The sequence below is a fragment of the Caloenas nicobarica genome, chromosome 19, assembly GCF_036013445.1.
Source record: "Caloenas nicobarica isolate bCalNic1 chromosome 19, bCalNic1.hap1, whole genome shotgun sequence".
Taxonomy (NCBI): domain Eukaryota; kingdom Metazoa; phylum Chordata; class Aves; order Columbiformes; family Columbidae; genus Caloenas; species Caloenas nicobarica.
In genome coordinates this window covers 6,923,728-6,944,042 of record NC_088263.1, presented here as the reverse complement: position 1 = coordinate 6,944,042, position 20,315 = coordinate 6,923,728, and the positions used below count along the sequence as shown (strand labels likewise).

At 59.3% G+C, this 20,315-nt stretch overlaps 1 protein-coding gene across 1 annotated transcript; it reads right to left on the bottom strand.

The window, feature by feature from the left end:
* Nucleotides 1-3,314: 3,314 nt before the first annotated feature.
* Nucleotides 3,315-20,101, bottom strand: NCS1 (neuronal calcium sensor 1). The gene is made up of 8 exons (XM_065648615.1): nt 19,790-20,101; nt 7,585-7,609; nt 6,236-6,374; nt 5,695-5,773; nt 5,461-5,549; nt 5,069-5,146; nt 4,581-4,697; nt 3,315-3,890 (listed from the first exon to the last, which is right to left on the bottom strand). The coding sequence occupies exons 1-7, from the start codon at nt 19,851-19,853 to the stop codon at nt 4,599-4,601; spliced, it is 573 nt and encodes a 190-aa protein (XP_065504687.1). The 5' UTR covers nt 19,854-20,101; the 3' UTR covers nt 3,315-3,890; nt 4,581-4,598.
* Between the last annotated feature and the right edge of the window lie 214 nt (nt 20,102-20,315).

Below are 20,315 nucleotides of genomic sequence, written 5' to 3'. Positions count from 1 at the left end.
ATCTTTACAAACAAGGCTCTTGGCTGGAGCTGCTGTTCCTCAGCTGGGGGCTCAGCTGCTCCCCCAAGCAGGGGTCCTGCGGGAAATGTCACCCACCCCAGGACATGGCACCCATCCCAGGGCTGGCGGCCACAGGAGCAGAGAGAGAAGGGAAGGACGCCTGTGCTGCTGGAACAGACGGGGCTGGCATCTGTAACTGAGACCCCAAAACTGCTGAGACCCACTTCTGCCTGGTCTGGTGAGATGCAGCTGGTACCCGGCACAAATGGGGTCTGCGGTCTCACATAAGCGAACACCCCCTACCACGAACCCAGCGGGGAGCACTCCCAGCGGCTGCCTGGTCTTGTTACAAATCACAGCAATTAAAGAGCTGCTCCGGAGGAAAAATCCACTTCCTTCTCTCTCTCTCTCTCTCGGGTCCTGGTTTGTGCCATAACGAGAGGGTGGGGGGAATCTGCCCCCAGAGCCTTCTCCCACATCCTCGCTCTCTGGGGAAAACAGCTCAAGCCCCAGAGCTCAAGGAAAGACGGTTACAAAGCAGCAAACAGTCAGCACACGAACAGAAAAATGAAAAGAAAGGAAAGTACAGACACGGCATTTTAATGGGGCGACACCAACGGGGACAAATGAGAGGTGGAGGGGACATGCCGCAGTCGCCGGGGCCGGACCCTCGTCTCTGCCTGGGTCCCCTCCCCATCGCCAGGGCTGCAGCTGCTTTATTTCAGACAGGCATCAGGAACCCGAGTATAAACAGAAACAAATCAGGTCTCGTCAGCTGCTCACTTTTAATAATGACCAGGCATAAAAAGAAGATTGAAAATAATTATCCGCTGATGTAAACTCCAAACCAGTGGTTCATGCCCCGCTCCCGGTGCTCTGTACATGCGTGATGTTCAGTGGGTCCTGCCAAACCCTCCAGGTCACAGCTCAGCCAGGCCATTCACTGATGGGGAAACTGAGGCACGAGGAGGTTAAGGCCAACATTTCCAAGCATGAGATGCTTCAAGCCTGATTTTCAGCGGTACTGAGAAGCTGCAGATCCTGGTGATGTTCAGGAGGAGTCGGGGGCCCTCGGTGCTCCCCAAGGGGAGGCCAGAAGCATCCAAGCCAGGGTTCCAAATCTGCAGGCAGGGGGGAATAGTGGGGCCAAAATGATTTTCTCAAGGATGCTCAGCATTGCAAAGAGCAGGGCAGGACAGAGCCCATGCTCTGCAAAAAAACCTTTTTTCCTTTTTGCTTTTTTTTTTTTTTTCCCCCCTAATGTGCAAATATTTAACAAGAGGGGAGAGAGGACAAAGTTCCATCCCTGAGCCCACCCACAGCAGGAGGAGGCTGCTGGCAGCGATGGCAGCACCAGGCTGGTGGCCACTGAATTTTGGTATTTCTGGGGTGTGAAGTTCTCCCAAAACAACACCAGTCCCTCACCCACCCGTGACGGGAGCAGCACATCCTCTGCCCTTGCAGGGCTGCCTCCCCAGTGAGACATCGGTGAGCACCGATGGAGCTCAAAGTACGGCAGGTCCTCTGAAAATTAAAAGCCTTTCAGGGAAAAGTGTCAGAGCAAATGAGGTTTGCCTTTGCCTGGGAACTATGTCAAACATCGCGAGGTCCATCATTTATCAGCAGAGGTGATTACAGCAGCGTCACATTCATTGGGAACATCGATTGGCACCAGGAAGGGACTGGTCTGGCAGACAAGCACTAGTGAAGTTGGAGGCACTGCAAAGATCTATCCAAGAGAGTTGTGTTTTGGCCACAAAGCATCGAGGAAAAGGAGTTTCCACGGGAGGGAGCGAGGTGACACCCTCCAAGAGCCCCCAGCAATGAACCACGGGCACCCTTGGGGGCAGGAACCGCAGAAGAGGCAGAAATATTGCACATGGACATGATGTCAGTCTCCTTGGGGACGAGGAAGGGTGGGATTTTATGGCCATCAGAAAGTGGCACCAGCACACAGCCCCGAAAGTGCACAGCGGGGCTGCACGGCAAGGGACTGACCGCCCGAGAGCCTGTGCCTGGCACGGGGGAGGATTCAGCCCCTGCTGGGGCACCGTCTCATCTCCTGCATCACAGGACACCTGCGAGAACGTCCTCCACATCCAGTCGTTACCTCCTGCCGCCCCGGGGACAGGGTTGTAGGGGCTGGCTGGGCTCGGCCGCGGGAGCTGCAGGGATCGGTGATGCCGTGTCAGCCGTACCAGGATGGAGCGGGGAGTCCCCGGGGTGCTGGGAGAGCAGCACTGGTGTTACTGGGTCAGGAACAAACCACACCGGAGCAGGAGGGGTTCGCACCCCAGCTGGCATCAGGGATCCCACGAGCATCTTGCACTTTGCTCCCAAGGAGCTGCAAATCTCTCCTTCCCCAAAGCAGGGGCTGAGACGGATGGAAACAGAGCAGCAGCGGCATCCACGTAACCCTCGTCCTCTCGCGGAGACGCCAACCGTGTCCCACGGCGCGTCCTGGTGGGGCTGAGCCCTGCTCAGGCACATCCCGGAGTGGTGGTGGGTGATGGAGAGGCCGTGTGGGCACCGCTTGTGGCTGGGGGGCCATTTCCAAGCCCCCGGCTCGGGTCTCCTGGCACACTTCCCCAGCCCTCCGCCTCCCCCGGCGTGGGCACAAGCGGCTCCGCTTGGGGGTCGTGCTCTTGCTTTATACAGCAAAACCTCCCGCGTCCTAAATAAGGGGTCAGGAGACACCCCGAGCTGCCCTGTCACCCCAGCCAGGATGGGGGGGACAGAGCGAGCTGTCTCCATGGGCACCTCCTCTGCTCCCCCAGCCCCACCAGCACAGGGCAAATTCACAGCCACCCCCCTGGGGTACAAACAGCTCTTGGCTCCGTTAATACTGTTTCATGCACTGAGAAAATGAAAAAAAAAAAAGAAATGAGGATGTTCTGGTGCCCAGCGGTTTCCTCGCCCTGCTTGGAGCCCGGGCTGAGCGAGCCCTCGCTGAGCTTGCAAAGGGAAGGGGGAACAGAAAAATGTAGGGGACAGGGGAAGAGGAAAAGAAGCTACAGCATCTCCTTAAAACAGCAGCCAGCCCACGGAACTCGGGATACAGGGGGTGGGAGGAGAGGGGGGGAGGCAGATTTTTGGCTTCATTATTATTGCAGGCTCCCAGTGCCCCGCAATAGTGTACAAGCATGTAAACCTTACATATCACCTAGGTGGTCAGACACACACACACGAGAGACTAAACACGGCAGCAACATTTACGACAAATAAATAAGGATATAGATCGTCGAGATAGGCATATTAAAAAAAAAAAGCCTCGCTTTTTTTCACCAAAGGAAAAAAAAAAATAAAAAGCACAATACTGTCTCACCAAAAAAAAATTAAAAATAATATAATAATATATATCCCTAGTGAGCCGGGCCAGGTTGCCAGTGGCATCGCAGGTGATGCCAGGACCGCGTTCCCAATCGCCGTTGGTGCCTCGGCCCGGCCGCCCCGCGCAGGCAGCACCCCGGGGTGCACGGCCCCCCCGCTACCTTTGGGCTCCATCCCCAGCCGACCGGTTCCCGGGAGAGGACCACGCTGGCACCGGCACATCCGCAGTTCCATCCAAAGACGTAGGAAAGGGGGAGCAAAGGGGGCAAGGAGGCTGGGGGGGGGCTCTGCCTTCAGCGATGCTCGACCCGTTCCCCCGGCTCTGAAGTCTCGGGCGTTCGCTGCCGCTCAGACCGGGGTCTGTCAAGGGTTTGGTGGTTTTTTTTGGAAAAAGCAAAAGTTGGCAAATGGCAGCGGCTGGTTCAGAGTGCACAGAGGGGGAGTGAGCTTGCACTTCGAGGGCATCCTTTGCTTGCGGAACAGAAAGGAAGGCCGAGAGGGACAGGCAAGCTTGGCGCGGCGGTGGTCGGATGGCACGGAGAGCATCTTCCCCCAGGCATCTGCAGGAGAAGGTGGGGAGAGGGAAAATCGGGTGAGAATGATGGGCAGAAAGCCCCTCAGCCATCTCGTGCAACACCCACGCAGCTGGAAGGGCAAAGCTGCAAACAAAGCTCAAAACTCCATTAGTGTTAAAAAAACCCCACCAACACCCATGATCGGACACTGCCTGGACTGCGATGACCAGAATCACCCCAAGAGACACCTCTGCATGGCCCCATGGGGCACCATGAGGACCATGGGGTGCTCAGCCCAGCACGCCTGGGATGCTGTGAACCACAGTGACCCTGACACCCCCACACCAAACCCTGCCAGCTCCAGGGCGTAATATAATAAGATACAATAGAAAAAAACATTTAATATTATTTCTTTCCAGAGCATCCCCATGTCCCCAGCACACTAGCTGCCTCCTCTGCAGATGCATCTGCAGGTGAGACCGTGAGTTGTGCCGCAGGCAGCTTCTCCTGCATCCCTGTGGGCTGTGGTCCTGGGGTGCCCTGTGGGATTGCGGGGGGACTGGGACAAACCTATTGGGACGGGAGCAACATCCCCCCACAGCTGGATTTCGGGGGGATGCCCATGCTTTGATACTTTAGCAGAGGAAAACCAGCCATCGGCTCCCAGGGAAGGTGGGAATGGCAGCAGGTGGGTGGAAGATGGGGCACCCCCAGGCCCCCCCATTCTGCACTCACCGCCGCTCGGCCCCGGGACTATACGAGCCCGTCGTAGAGGGAGAGTGCCTGCACGATGGAGGGGTCGGCCTTGGAGCCCTCCTGAAACTCCTGCAGCGTCAGCTTCCCGTCCGCGTTCTGCAAAACACTCCGGTCGCAGCGCCGCTTCGCCATGCAGGTGCCGAGCACCCCGGGACCCAGCAGCACCCATTCCATCCCACACGGCCTCCCGAATCCCCACCATCGCTGCAGCCTCGGTTTCCCCACCAAGCCACCCACGGCTGCAGGCAGGGAGCAGTGCCACCTCGGGGCAATGCCACCTCGGGGACCCTGCAACGGCTCCGGTGACCCCGGAGGGACGCAGAGCTCTGCAGCGAGCCCAGCGGCAGCTGAGACCTCGTATTGGTGGTTTGAGGAGGCACCTGCAAGAGCTGAGATGTGGCAAGGGGGCCCACAACTGCCTCCTAAATCCCTCAGCCCCATGGAAAAAACCTCTTGAGCGTCCTCACCTTGTCCATCATGGCAAAAATCCGATCCACCCGCTTTTCCGGTGTGTTCTCCTCCTCGGGAAGCTCCACTGTGTTTCCCTGCGGCAGCGGGACAGGACGCTGTCACACACCTGTCTGTGCCCTGCCTGGACGGGGTTGCTGGGCGAGGACACGTGTTTTGCCCCCCAACACCCCCCCATCAGGACAGGGCACAAAGGGCTGGCACTGGCACCAGAGCCATCCTCAGCGGCCAGATCTGGACCCTGCCCCGGCCACGATGGCCACAACCCCCCACCCAAAAAGCCCGGGGAGGGAATCAGGGTCGTTCCAGCATCCTTCCCACAGTGCCCGTGCTCCAGCCCAGTGGGGACCCTAGGGGCTGCTCCCCCCGCATCCCCCCCGCCACCGCTTACCACCATCTGATAAATCGCATCCACAATGTCCAGCATCTCGTTCCTCGTGATGTACCCGTCATTGTCCAAGTCATACAGCTTAAACGCCCCTGCAAGCCAGATCATCACCAAGGTGCTTGAGACCGCGGCCCCCCCCGCCGGACGTGCACCCTATTGCCGCCCCTGTGCCACCCCCCGGCCCCCTCCTCATGCCGGGGGCTGCGGGGCTGAGCCCACCATGCAGGGAGCACTTACACCTCAGCTTCTCGTCCAACGTCCCCCGCGAGGTGACCGACAGCGCCTGGATGAACTCCGAAAACTCGATTCTCCCATCCTGGGGGGGCAATGAGGGGGTGAGGGTGCTGCTGCCACCCCCACCCCGCAAAGTCCCCCCTGCCCGTGCTCTTAGGGGCACATCCAAAAAGGTGATGGGGAGGGAGAAGTGATGCACGTTCATCTCCAGCGGCAGGATGCAGCTGCTGTGCCCGGCCCACGGGCGAGCATCGCGGTGGGAGCGACTCCAGAGCGCGGGGGGGCTTTTGTCAGCAGCACCGACACACCGCGTTTCTCCTCTCTCGCTCGCCACTTCATCGCCTTTTCCCACGTGACTCCCATCGACTAAAATAAGCGCGGGGGCTTGCTCGCTACAGCTGCGCCGCTTCCATTTCACGCCCCAGGTAGCGCTGGAATATTTTGCTCCTCCAGCATCACGCAGCTGCACTGCTGAACCCATCCCACCATCGCCACGCACGCAGCCCTGACCCCCCCAGACCGTGCCTCTGGCTCACAGACTTACTTTGTTCTCGTCGAAGACATTGAAAACAAAAGTGGCGAATTTGGTTGGGTCGCCAAAGGGGAAAAACTGCTTATAGATCTTCTGAAAGCCGGCGGCATCGAGCTGCCCGCTGGGACAGTCCTTGATAAAGCCCTTGTACCTGGGGAGGAAGGGCAGAGGGTGGGCACCAGGGGGCCGTCCCCCTGAATGCAGACCCCACACGCCCAGCGCCCCCAGACCTGCCGACCCGCCCCAACCAGGCTCTGGTGAACACCGTCCTGCAGCCACATCCTGGTAAAATCCACCAGCACCCGGGGCAGCTGAGGCTCCACGGTGGCATTTTTTGCACGAGCCCAAGTGAAAGCTGCTCAGAGCACAGGGGGGCACAGGGGTGTCGCTGGGTCCTGGGGGTCACAGCGAGGCATCGCCTGCTCCGGTAGCGTGGCTGTACTGAGGGAGGCGACCCTGTGTGTGGGGAGGTTATTTTAAAGGTGTTTTCAACAGGAGCCTGGTTGAAACAGGCTCCTAAAGCCCACTGGTGCTTTAACACCCTAAAGCCTTTGGTTCCAGCTCCGGGCTGGACCTGGATGCTGCAAAGTGCCACCTCAGAGGGTGCAGGGGAAGGGGCTCGATGTCTCCATGGGCACGGGGACCACGTGGGGACCATGCAGGGTGCGTGAGCGTTATGCAACGTGTCACCCAGATCTGTCAGGCACCCGCTGCAGCAGGCCGGGGGCTGGAGGAGGAGGAGGGGAACGGGGTGGCGAGGTGGGAAACCAAAGTGCCGGTGACATCTTTTTCACGTTGCTGCAGCTATGACTCACCGGGGGCGGTGGGGAGGGAGGGAGAAGGATGAGAGAAAGAGATAAAGAAAGCAAACCTTGACTGGTGGGATAGGAAGATGAAAGGGAAGCGGTGGCTTTTCTAGGGCGTTGCGTTCAGCGGAGGGGATGCGGGGAGAGCGCGCTGCTGGCGCATCACCCCGGCCCCGCCAGCCTCTGCGGGCCCCGCTACAAACGGGGACAGGCTGGGACAGCACCGGCCCCTGCCAGGCAGAGCCGTGGCCACCAGCTTGACAGTCCCCATGTCCCCACTCGCCTCATCTACCAGAGTGGGGAGGGAGCAGGGAGGAGGGACCGTGCAGCATCCCACCACACCAGAACCGAGCCCCATCGTGCACCATGCATGAGGTGCACAGAAAAAAACCCAACAACTCTATTTTCTGGTCTCCCAGAAAATGAGCTGATGCCTGCACCCCAAAACAGGTGCACCCTTGCACCCCTTGCTCTGCACGGCCGCAGGGGTTGCTCAGCACCAGCAGCTCCCACCCCCTCGCCCGCCAGCCCCGCATCCCCACGCCAGACACTTACCACTGCTGCACCTCCTTCTCGGTAACTGCAAGAGAAAACGGGGAAAAAAGAGAAAAAGAAAAAGGAATGGAATTTAGCGCTTTCCCAGCGACAAAGGTGCGTTTTGCACTTCCCATCAGTGGCTTCCCTGGGGGATGCCCCAGGGCTCGCTCCAGCGCTGCCGTGTGGTACCCGCAGGCAAGCGGCCGCCTTCGAAGCACAGCCTGGGGGGGCGATGGGGCTGGGGCTGCAAGTTTTGCTGCATCCCAGAACCGGGGAGCCCACTAAGATGCCAGGAGAGCACAGCATCGGCATCGCTGCAAGATGTTAAGGACCATGCCAGGGTCAGGCTGGTTCACACCTGGGGAGGACCCAGCTCTGCCCTCCTGCCTCCCTAGAGCCAAAACATCCCTGGAAACATCTGCCAAAACATCTGCCTGGAGGCAGCCTGGGAAAGGCACTGGCTCCAACACAGTGACCGTGGGCATGGGCACAGTCCCAGGGCTGGCATCCCCCCAGGCACTGAACCATGTGGAGAAACATCATCGCACCCATCCCAGCACCCCAGGAAGCTTCACCAGGCTCCAGAGAAACCCCCAAATCCTGACAAGCTAGAAAATGGCAAGTGTTGGCAACCCCGAGTGTCCCCAGCCTGGGGACAGCTGCTGAGATGGCGAATGCCCTCAGCAGAGGAAACGTTCTGGTGGGATGCAAGATGCCGGGGAGGTGACGGGGAAGGGGGCTGGCACCTGTCCCCATGTGTCCCACTGCAGGAACTGTGCCTGGCCAGCATGTCGGTGGGGAAACCAGTGCCAGCAGGAGGGCGTGGAGGGGGGAACGGCCTCATTAGCCATTTCCTTTGCGTCGTGCATCTAAATAATAATAAAAAAGCAATAGGTCTGAAATGCGCTGGGATAATGAGGCGGAGTGGAGATGTGTCAATGTGCAAACGCCTGATAAAAATAGAGACCCAAGACACATCAACAGATGCCAATTACCTCGGATGGCAAATAAAAGAAAGCAATTTTCCATCAGAAAGATTTATAAGGTGTGTGGCAGAAGGCGCAGGCTGCAGAAGGCGAGAGGCAGCAGCAGAGGGGCGGCCGGGGGGGCACACAAACTGGCCCCCGCCCCACAGCTGAGCGCTGGTGCCATGTCCCCGTGAGCAGGAATCGCTGTGCCAGAGGCCGTCTCTGTGCATACGGGGTGTCCCCCCATCCCCGCTCGGGGACAGCTGGAGGGACAGAGCCTGAAACCCGCCCGGGGCAGGCGAAGGGGGCAATGGCAGCATCCTGGGGCTTTCCCCTGGGCAAATCACCTCTTGCTCGCTCTCTCGTTCAGCTGTGTTTCCCCCAATGTGCTATTTCAGGCCTGGGAACTGCCTTTCAACTCCAGCAGGAAACAATTAAGAAATTTGTGCTTTTTTTAGTACAGGAGAAATGCTGGTAATGACGCGCTCGGGCTGGGGCGGGAGGGGAGGGATGGAGCCAGCTCCCCTCATACCCGCGTGATGCTCCCAGGAGAGGCTTTTCTGATGGAGAGGACCACTCAGGTGCTGCCCAAAAACCAGCACAGGGCTCCCGAGGTGGGATTTGGTAATGTGCATCCCCAGAACGGAGCCACGCAAAGCCCCATCCCTCCTCCAGCGCACTGGTACCGGTGCCTGTCGTCCTGCCCCGGGCGCGAGGGGCAGCTGCAGGGTTTGCAGGGTGGGAACACAGCCCCGTCCACCAGCCCTTGGAAAAACACCCACCTCTGGGTGCGTCCCTCTGGTGCCACCAAATTTTCGCTCTCCCTGGGGCAGAGTGTTCCCAGTGCAGGGAATGACAGATGATGACTTTGCAGCTGCCACTTCCCAGCCGCTCCGACCTCGCTGGGTATGAACACTCCCAGCGACACCGATGAGGGATGCTCTGAGGGATGCTCGTGCCCGTCCCTGCAGCAGGGACCCGCAGCCACGGAAACCTCAGGGACATGCCACTCCCTGGCCAGGCTGAGCCACTCGTCCAGGGCTGGGGATGGGGGACACACACAGGGGACAGACATGTCCCTCCGCTCCCCCTGACCCATCCCCTGCAGCTCCTCAGCGTGCAGAGCCCAGCCGAGCTCACCGAAAGTACCTGTGCGACCGCAGGTGCTGCTTTTCCCTCCCCCCAGCATTGATTACAGCACGATGCTGAACTGATGCAAATCAGTTTGCAGCGACACAAACCTCAGCCAGGTTTGACCCCGAATGCTCAAGGACAAGGGGATGACCCCCAGCAGCCCCATCGCAGCATCCCACCAGAGCAGGGGCCGTGAGTGGGCTCAGCCGCAGTGCCAGGCTCCCCAGGGACCCCCGCTCCCGCCACGGTGATGGATATAAATAGCGCATGTAGCAGCTCGTTAGCGGATGAAGCGTGCCCTGGGATCCATGGGGATGAACAGTGCTAAATAAAGGCAGGGTATTCGCATTTGTTATGAACCGCAACGCTGTAAGAGGCATTGCTGAGCCAGGAGCCCCGGCTACGCGCCGCAGACACCTTCCCGTGCGTACAAGGCTGCACGGCAGCTCCTGCCAGCAGCATCTTTGTTTCCGCTGCTCTTAGTAAAGCGCGGGGAAACGCTGAGCACAGGGCTGGCAGCACGGGCAGGAGCGGGCAGCGGGTGCAGGCAGCACGGGCAATCATCCCAGAGCAGCACCGGTCGGTTCATTCCTGCTCCCGTCTCAGCCGGGAGAAGGGTTTTGGCCACGCGTCTCATGCCACACAGAGGGGCAGAGCCCGCCCCATGGGGCTGCGCTGTGAGCAGCCCCCAGCTCCCTCCTCCCAGCTACCGGTACCCAAAAAACCCTCAACCCTCTTCCCCCACGTTTCCATCACTCCCCAATGGCACAGGAGGGGACTGACAGCTCCATCACCACCCGCCCTTCACGTGCCCCCTTTCTTCCCACCACCCAGCTGCTGCTGCAGCAAGAAACAGCTCTGGTTAATCAGTGCTCAAGCCTGTTAATTTGTGCTTACCAGGCAGGGAAGAGAGGAAGGACCCGGGACTACAAATCCCCATCCATCGCCCTGCCCACGGAGAGCTCAGTGCTCGCTGGACCACGGCGGGGATGGGGCGGCACTAAGGAGTGCACGAGGGGCATGCAGATCTGGAACGGCTTGGCGACCCCTGGCCACAGTGGGATGCAGGAAGGCGACACGATGCTCCAGCCCCACGGGGCTTTTTTTGTGCTGCTGTCCCACCCCACAAGCATCCCCTCCCCACTCTGTGCAAGGGCAGGGGTTGAGCCCCAGCCTCAGGGACAGATCCTGAGAAGGAGTGCGGCACTCAGCCTTGTCCTCACGTGCCACAGCACTGGGCTGTCCTCATGTGGGCTCAGGCTCCCAAAGGCTCAGCAAGCACCATCCCCACGCAGCAGCCAGCGGGGAGTCTCCCCCGAAACCCTGGCACATCCCGCCTCGCTCCAGCCGTTACAACAGCACCTTGATCCCGTGGGGCCACGGTCACCACCGTCTTATCAGGAAAACCGGGGTTAATTATTTCCAGGCACAGAGCGAGCAGTTCCCCAGCTGCTGCAGGGCATTCCTGCTCTGCCAGGCCATCGGCTCCACCACCGACCCACGGGTGACTGGTCCAGCATCACCCGCCAAGGCATTTATTTCCCCACAGCCTCACCACAGCAGCTCCTTCCTGGAGTCCCCGCATGTGCTCCACACATCCCAGTTCAGGGGACCCAGCATATCACCCCTCGCTGGGGCTCCCCTCCGGGTTTGGGGCTGCTTAAACCTGCTGCAGATGCTCCAAGCAGCACCGGGGTGAGGGCAAACTGGGCACCCACGCGTGCGCAGGGTGGGCACTCCCACGTGAGCAAAGTGGGCGCTCAGGCACGAATTAATGGGGCACGAATGCATGTGCTAACTGTGCACCCACGCCTGCTCTAGACAGGCACTCATGCAAAAATAAATTGGGTGATCATGCATGGATTAATTGGGAACTCATGCATCAATTATTTGGGTGCTTCTGCGTGAACCAATTGGGTGCTCATGCATGATTTCATGGGGTGTTCATGCATGAACTACCCAAGTGCTCAGGCATGAATGGAAGGGCGGCTCATGCAAGAACCAGCTGGGTGCTCATGCAGAAAGTTTTGGGCCATTCATGAATTTATCAGGTGCTCATGCACGGACTAATTGAGCACTCACCCGCAAATTCACTGGCCACTGCTGCATGAACTAATTGGGCACTTCTGTGTAAATTAGTGTAATTAGTAGATAACACACTTGTGCATGCAACTAATTGTGTGCTCAGGTGTGAATGGATCAGGTGCTCATGCAGAAATTAATTGGACACTCAGGCACAAACTGATTTGAGGCACATGCACCAATTAATTGGGCACCCATGCGTCAACCAACAGGGTGCTCACGCGTGGACCAGCGTGCAATCCACTGCAAATTAACAGGGCACTCATGCACAAATCAGCCAGGCGCTCATATGTAAATTAATTGTGCACTCATGTGTGTATTAATTGTGTGCTCATGCGTGAACTTATCGGGTGCTGATGCGGAAATGACGGGGGTGCTGATGCATGAGCTGATCGGCCCCTCATGCGTAAAACACCACGGAGCTCCGGGGTGAACCCCGCGCACCCTGCAATTTGTGCCCAACACACTCCACCCCTCACCACTGCAAAACAGATATTTAAGAACTGTCTGCACACAAATCTGTTACAAACTCCACTCTCAGCATCATCACAACGTTAATATTCACCCGTTATGAACTTCCCGCCAAGCGGGCGATGGCGCTCAGCAGCGTGTTCATGCACCTGCTTGGATTTCACTCCTTGCCCCTGGGATGCAGATTTGGGGGTCAGCATCACAGCTGGAGCAAACACCCACCGCAGAATCAGCCCTTGGTCGCCGCACACCGAGCCCGGGGCTCACAGCACAGCTTGCCCACGACATTTGCTTTTGCTCGCGGGGATGACCTGCCGCAGCTTGCCCGACCCACGCGTGCCCCATCTCAGCCCCGTGCGCCCCGGCAGTGCCCCGTCCCTGCTCCCAACCCCGTCACCCATGCGCCGGGGACGTCCCCACGCGGGTACGCGTCCCTGCAGCATCCATCACAAAGGGATGTCGGAGCAGCCCCACCGCGCGGGCACCACCGCAGCCAGAGCTGCCTACCTGTCGGCGCGGGACATCCCCATCCCAGCTCGCGCATCTCCCCAACTTGCCCGATTTGGCTTCTTGCGCCATCAGACACAGACAACGGCGGGTCCGGGAGCCTCCGAGACGTTCAGAGCACAAGCCCGACACTGTAATTGGTGTCATTTGTTACTGCTGAGATACAAAGCAATATGCGGAGGGAACTGCGTGTGCGTTTGGCGCTCTTCTTGCCAGCGGTTGCCATTAATGGTCTGTCTTGCTCCCAGACTGGATAAACAGGTCCCTGAGCAGCTCTGTTCTCATCTCCCCCGGGGCTGGTACCAACAGGAAAGCCAATATGCAGTTAAAATCCTTTTAAGACTTTATTAAATATTTAAGGGCCCGACATTAGGCTTTGGAAATTGGGTTCAAGGAAAAAGCAGCAGTTGCTTTTTGCAGCAAAGGCAGCAGAGGAAGGGCAAAGGACAGCTGCCTTGGTTTGGGAATTCATGAATCAGACTGAAACACACTCACAGCAGGAGCCGGTGGCTGTGGCAGGTTTATCCTGGGCTGGATTTAATCCCGGCTTCCCCAGGAGCTGACGCAGCGATGCCCCACGGCAGGGCAGAGCATCCCCGGTGCTGCCGGAGCAGGGATGGAGCAGCCCCCGTGCCCTCGCCGTGCCGGGGACAGCGATGTCCTGCTCCATCCCCGCTTTGGCCGCGGGGATTTTGGCATCGCCTGGGGCTCCAAGGTGCTGCCCCCAACCCACAGAGCAACTCCTGCACCTGGCAGGGGAGAAAACTCCCCTGCAGACCCAGCGCGGGCAGGGGGACGAGAGTCTCTCTGACTCGGGCATTGGAGCCGAGGGAAGGACAGGAGGAGGCTGCAGGACAAAGCCTCGCTGGCAGCAGGGCCCCCTCTGCGCCTTCCCCGACGGGGCTGTGCCGGGGGCTGCCGAAGGTACCGAACACCCGCTCCTCCACGGGGACACCACAGACACCCCGAGCATCTCCACGAGGTCCAGCCATCCACGAGGAGATGCCGGAGAAACACGGGTGGGTGAAGCGCCGGCAGGCCTCTCCTTCTGTGTAGAAACCACAGAGATGCCTTGAAGGGAGAACGAGGCGCAGGAGGTGGGGAGAGCAGCAGCGGTGATGGGAGCGGCGCGGGCTGAGCATCCCCCGGCCAGCCCTGTCCCCGGGCACGGACCCGGCTCCCTTCACATCCAGCTCCCCAGGAGACCCAAGAGGACGAGGAGCGGAGGGATGAACAAAGCGACCCCACAAATGTCACCCAGATAACGGAACGAGCACGTCCATGGGCTCCTCCCTGAAGCAGCCGCTTCCTTTGATGCCTTCAGAGCTTCTTGTTTCACAGCCTTAATTATAGCGGCAGCGGCAAAGGTCAGGAGAGTGGTTAAGCAGATCCATTAACATGTCAGGGGATAAATGAAATGTGATTCTTCTGATGCCGGAGCAGCAGGAGGCAGGGATGGCTGCTCCGCTCTGCCGCAGAGGGAGCCCGAGGGGCCCTGGCTTGCATCTTCCCCATCCCAGCAATGCAAACACCTCCTGGGCTCTGCAAGGACACCCCAAAACTTGCTGTGATCACATCTACCCATGGAGCACCAGGCGCACGCGCACTTGGGGCGCCCAGAGATGAGATTCGCTGGGAGCAGGTGGGGGTCTCCCTGGGGAAGGGGCTGGAGATGCCTCCAGCCCACCAGAGCCAGCACATCAGGTCCCCATGGAGCTCGCAGGGAACCTGCACCGCAGCTGCCACCGCCGCAGCTCTGGGTTACGGGCGGCCACGGTAAAAACAGGCCCCAAACAAAAACCAGACCCCAGGCGTCCCCCCGGCACGTCCTGCCCATCACCCTTCCCCAGGGCACCCTGCCTGGCACGGGACGGCAGAGCCGCTCTGCACCCCCTCCCCGGCACATCTCCAGGGTGCTTGGGCAGGTGCCCTCCTCCTTCCCCCCAGAAATTCCCTTTTGAGCTCCTGCAAATCCCATTACACACCAGGAGCACTCAGAGCGCGCAGGGACGCTCACCAGGTCAACTGGCCAGCAGCAGCCCAGCCCCAAATTTACAGACCGGCCACGGCACCTCGGTGCCCCATGACACCCACCCCCTCTCCCAGGAGGGGTCCCACGGGGGTCCCACCACCTCTCTGCACAGGCAGCCCCAAAGTGGGTGTTCGTGGGGCCAAACGGAGCGAGCGCGGGCAGCTGCCAGACCCCGGCGCTTCAGCCTTTGGGGCTTTAGGTATTTCACCCATCATTTGCCACCGAGGGATAACGGGTGCAGAACCACCCGGCCAGCTGATCCCCGCTCTCTGCCGGATGAGCAACAGGAGAGATTTCAACACGAACCAACCTGGCAGAGAAACCCAGCGCCCGGGGCCAAACACTTGGGAGGCTAAAAATAAACCAGCAGCGGGGAGCCACCGAGGTCCCTCCTCTGCTCCTGCCCAGCACCCAAACCGGCACATTTCCCCGGCACCGGCGTGCCACGGCAGAGCAAACCCCAGCCCGGTGCCCCCAGCGAGGAACCGACCCATTTTCCTGCCTTAAAACTGCTGCAATTGGTGAATTTTCTTTCCTTTCCTGCAGAAGTCAACCCACCACCCTGTACTCCCGTAACTACAAATCAATATGTTTGTAGTTTGCTCTTAAACTAATGCCCATTAATTCAATGCATTACCATCGAGCAACAGAGCCAATTTTGCGGCTTATTGTAAAAGAGCAGAAAATCATGATGCCAGAGTGAGATGAAAATCCACAAAATAGATCCCAGTGGGCGGGATGCAGTTCTTGGGAAAAGAGCATCTTCCTCTCCGCACGCCCACTCGGCAGCCCGGGCCTCCCAGCGCCACGGGCATCGTTTTGGCACCCTCGCCGCGGCTCCCACGCCTTCACCAGCGCTTCACCGTGACCTCCAGAGCACCGGGACCATCACCCCGACCCTGCGCCCAGCCCCAGCAGTGACGCTGCTGCACCTACATGGCTCCAAGTGTGCCCGATCGCATGGCTACTGCAGCTGGCATTAAAAAAAATACAGTTTTAGTAGTTCCAGACCTGGGAAATAGTTATGAAAAGTGAACCCTGGAATCCAATCCACCCCAAAATGACTTAAAAACCCAGCTCTTCTGAAACAACCTCAAGATTTTAAGCCTGTTTCATGATTTTAAGGGTTGCCGATGCTGCGGCTGGGCTGGCCTGGGAGCGCTGCTGCGAGCCGGGGTACTCGGCACCGCACTTCCCTCCCAATTTCTCTAAAGGAGCCCACGTCAAGTCATATCCACCCACGACGCATATTCTGCACCTGCACACGTGCACTTTACACAACTTTATCCAGGCTGCAGGGAGCAGCGATACTCCAGGACCTTCACAAATCTCCAGCTTAGCAGAACGCTTTGACCGCAACCCCGCAAGGCTCTTAAACACAGTCCCAAATCCCAGCACGGCCATAAGCCCCAAGCACCTGGCCCAAGTTAAGCCCAGGCTTAAATCCCCACCAAAGAGGGGCCGGCAGACACAATCCAGGATGGTGGTTCCTTCGAGTCTCGGGCGTTATCACCTCCTGGGACAAAACAGCATCTCCAAGCTACCTCAACAAGGCATCAGAAAGATTAATAAATTAATGATTATAAGGCACTTTTGGATGAAAGGCACTATGGAAGTACAAAGAATTACATAATTTATTATTCATTATTATTATCGCTCAGCATTGTCTTCCCCTCTGCAGCCCCAGCCTGGCCCCTGCAGAAGGTTCGATCCTCTCCCTGCCAGCGCCTGGCAAACAGGTGAGGTTGGCACTGCGGGTATTCCTGGGCGCTCGGGTGCCCGGGGATGTGGAAAGGCACATGGTGATGGGTCCAAACCAACAGGACTTGGGCAGCTGGCGCTTTGAAGGAGCCCTCAGACATCCTTCTGTGCCTTCAGGTGTCCAAGTGCCATTAAAATCTGGCCCCCAGCACTGTAAATGAGGAGTGGAGTGGGAAGAGGAGCCAACAGACGAGGTTTCCAGGCTCCTGCCCTTCCGTGGCTGGTTCCCAGCAGGACCCGGGACAACCTGCTCTGAATAATGGCAGGAAAATAATTCTTGCATCTCATGGAGGATGCTGATGGCAACCCTGCTACCAAAGCATGGCCAGAGAAATGCCAAAAATAGGAGATGGAGAGACCAGAGGAGACAGGGGACAGTGGCCAGGGGATGCAAGCAGCCACCGAGCATTAGAAGAGCACCAAGGGGACATGACACAGGCTGTGGGTCCTCTGTAGTCCCACAGACGTGATAAACCTGCAGAAAAGACACACGGGGCAGGGAGAGGGGATGAAATCTCCCCATCCCACCGATCCTGCAGAACCAAGAAGGGAATTTTTGTTATTTGCTTCGTTTTGTCTGGAAATCACACAAACAGAAAATGGTGTAGTGGAAGTAAATCCCATTGTGGGAGAAACCTTTCATGTGGTGCAGCCACAGCTCACACTGCCACGGGAACCTCCTTGGGACAAAAGCAGGTCCCCGTCACTCGCTGCCAGTTGTGGGCTCCCAGAGACATCTGGCCAGATGTGCTGTAACGGCAGCAGAAGTAGCACCGTGCACCAAGCAGGCCCAGCTGGCGGGAAGGGCACCACGTACCAGGGATGCTCTTCGAAGGGTGGTCATGGCTGGTCCGCCAGGAAGACGCTGAAATACCACAGCGCTGTGGAGTAAAACCTCCCCCGCGCAGACCAGAAATTGCTGAGAATGCCACGGATTCGTGGGTACAACTGTCCCCTGCTCCAGCTGGTCCGTAGCCACTGTGCTCGGTGCCACCCTGCACTCCTGCCTGCATCCCCGCTGCCCGGGTTCCCCCAAATCCAGAAGGAAATGAATCTTTCCAATTTCCCAGGGTCTGAAGACACATCAGAGGCTCTCAGCCATGCCTGGGAGGGCCCTGTGAAGCGCTTTGCCAGACAAGGGAACGCGCGCTCGCCTTGACAGCTGCAGAAAAGGGGCAGAAACACTCAGCAAAAGTAATTAATCCCAGAGAAGAGAGGTACAACGAGCAGAGATCAACAAACAGAGCCTGGTATTAGCGACAGCTCTCCCTGACGGGCACCGCACTGCCGGGGCACGTTGGGATGCTGCAGCGGGCTCTGGCCACGCGAAGGACCACGTGCTGCCCCACGGCACGGCTGCCTGGGCACACAGGTCTGGTCCACCTCAATAAAGAGGCAGCGAGAGGCCTGGGGCGGGCAGGCAAAACCCCAGGCAGGCCGGGAACTCATCGGGGGAGCCATCAGAGAACCGGAGTCTTTTTCTCGAGGGGGTGCAGTAGAAAGGGCACCCAAGAGAGAGGAGCAGAAAGTTGGGAATAAAGCCATTCAGAAGGCAATGACCCTCTGCTGGCCTCATCGAGCAAAAGAGACATCCCTGCTCTCGCAGGCGATGGTTTCACCAGCGCTGTGTTCGTTTGGCATCGGCTGCTGGGAGAACACAGGACATCGCTGACCATCTGCCCCGCTGGGGTCGACACCTTCCCCGCGCAGCGAGGAGCCCCCCGGGGGTGCAGAACGCCCAGCACACAGATCACCAGCAGCCGAGGCTGTGCCAGGGCCGGCTCTTCCCAAATCCCTTTCCGTCAGACATCGGATCATCACGGTGGCCGCAAACCAAGCAGGCGACTGCAGCACGGCAATAACCGTACCTGTCCCAGCGCGGCTGCACCCACCATGGGTCACAGCTGCAGCGGGGACACCAAAACCCAGGCTCAGCTCCACCCGGGGTCTGTGCCCAGCCTGCACTGCCACATTCTCACCATTTTTCCCCGAGCCACTTCAAGGAAGCCCAGCCCGGGTACCCCAACCTCTCCTACCACCACTCACAGTTTGGCTATGCAGACATGCTCCCCGCAACCTGCCTGTGCCACAGTGAGAGAGCAAACCCCGCGTGTAGGGTTGTGCAATGCACCAGTGTTGCCTCTTCTCCGTATGGGAGAACTTGCTGCATCCTAATCTATTGCCTTTTTGGGTAAGCGCTGCCGTGGGACTGCAGCAATGACAGCAGGGAGAGCTCGCAGGTCTGCTACACGTTCGCAGTTCTCTGAGGCAAAGGGGGAATATCTCGGACCTGGGAGCAGAGAGGAAAACTTAAACCACCAAAGCCTTTGTTTCCTTTGTGCATCCTTCAGAAAAAAAAAAACAACAAACTGATTTTGCTAAAATTGGATGGCTCAGGCGCTAGTCACGTTAATAAGATTACACTGGAGGTTCAGACGGGAAAGCCAGTCACTTAGAAAATCAGGTTATTAAACCGATACTGAGATATTAATACAAAAATACCAAACTCACTGGTATCAGAATCTTCTCTCTGCTTCAGAGGATAACAACAAAGGAAACCCCTCCAACTAACGCACCCAAACTTCAAAACCCACCCAGACGGTTTGGCTCCTCATTTAGGGAGAAGCTGCCTGGCGAGGGGAGGACAACACCACGGCCGGTCCCTGGGTACCCGCCTGGCGGTGACACCCCGGCGCCAGGCAGAGGAAGGATGCTCGGAGCAGGAGGGGAGTCAGCAAAGGACGGCGCATCGCTCCGGGTGGGCAGGATGCGGCCCTTGTCCCACGGTTACCAGAGCCTTAGAAATAGGCCACGGATAATTGTTTTTATAAGAAAACAGAGCGTTTCTCCGGCTTGCTAGCCCTCTCCTTGTCTCTGCTGCCTTGTGGGGTTTTTTTATCCTTCCAGGCTAATCTCGGAATTCTTGCAACAAAGCCCGGCCGAGCCTGCGCCCTCCCCCGGGGCTCGGCCCCGCCGCTGCCCGCACAAATCTCAGCTTTTCGCTGCGATCGCGGGGACGAGCCGGGGGAAGGAGCCGGGGAAAGGAGCCGGGGGAAGGAGCCGGGGGAAGAGGCCGGGGGAAGGAGCCGGGGGAAGGAGCCGGGGGAAGGAGCCGGGGGAAGGAGCCGGGGGAAGGAGCCGGGGCCGGCACCGCGGACCCCAGCAACCCCCCCAACAACGGCCCCCCCGCCCCCCCCAAGCGCCGAGCCGCGCCGGCAGCATCCCCGCGGCTCGGCCCCCCCATACCACCCCGCCGCCGTTTACTTACAGTACGTTTTCCTGGTCAGCTCCTCCACAACTTCAGGCTTTAACTTGCTGTTGGATTTCCCCATGGTGGCCGTCAGAGCCGCCTCCCGGCCTCACTGCGGGGGCATGGAGGGGCGGGGGGGCCTCGGTGGCAGCTCCCGGCCGGGCTACATCCCGCGGAGGGGACGGGCAGCGGAGCCGGGAGGGGAGCGGGGGGGTGGGTGTCTTTGTTGCCGGGATTTGGCCGCAAAGGCGAGCGGCGAGGCCGCCCCGTGTGCGCGATCGTGTGCGTGCGCGTGTGTGTGTGCGTGGCCGTGGTTACACGCACCCTCCCCGCCCTCTGCCGCCAGGCGCGGAGCGGCCGCGGGCGCGCTGCGGGGGCGCGGAGGGGCGGGGCGGGGCGGGGCGCCCCGCGCTGCGGGATGGAGCCGAGTGGAGGCGGGGGGGGCTTCGGTACGGCCCCGCCGCCCCAAACCGCGGGGTCCCCGGGTGGGAAGGGGGATCCCAGACCGCCCCCCCGCCCGGAGCCGCCGCGCACGGATCGGCGG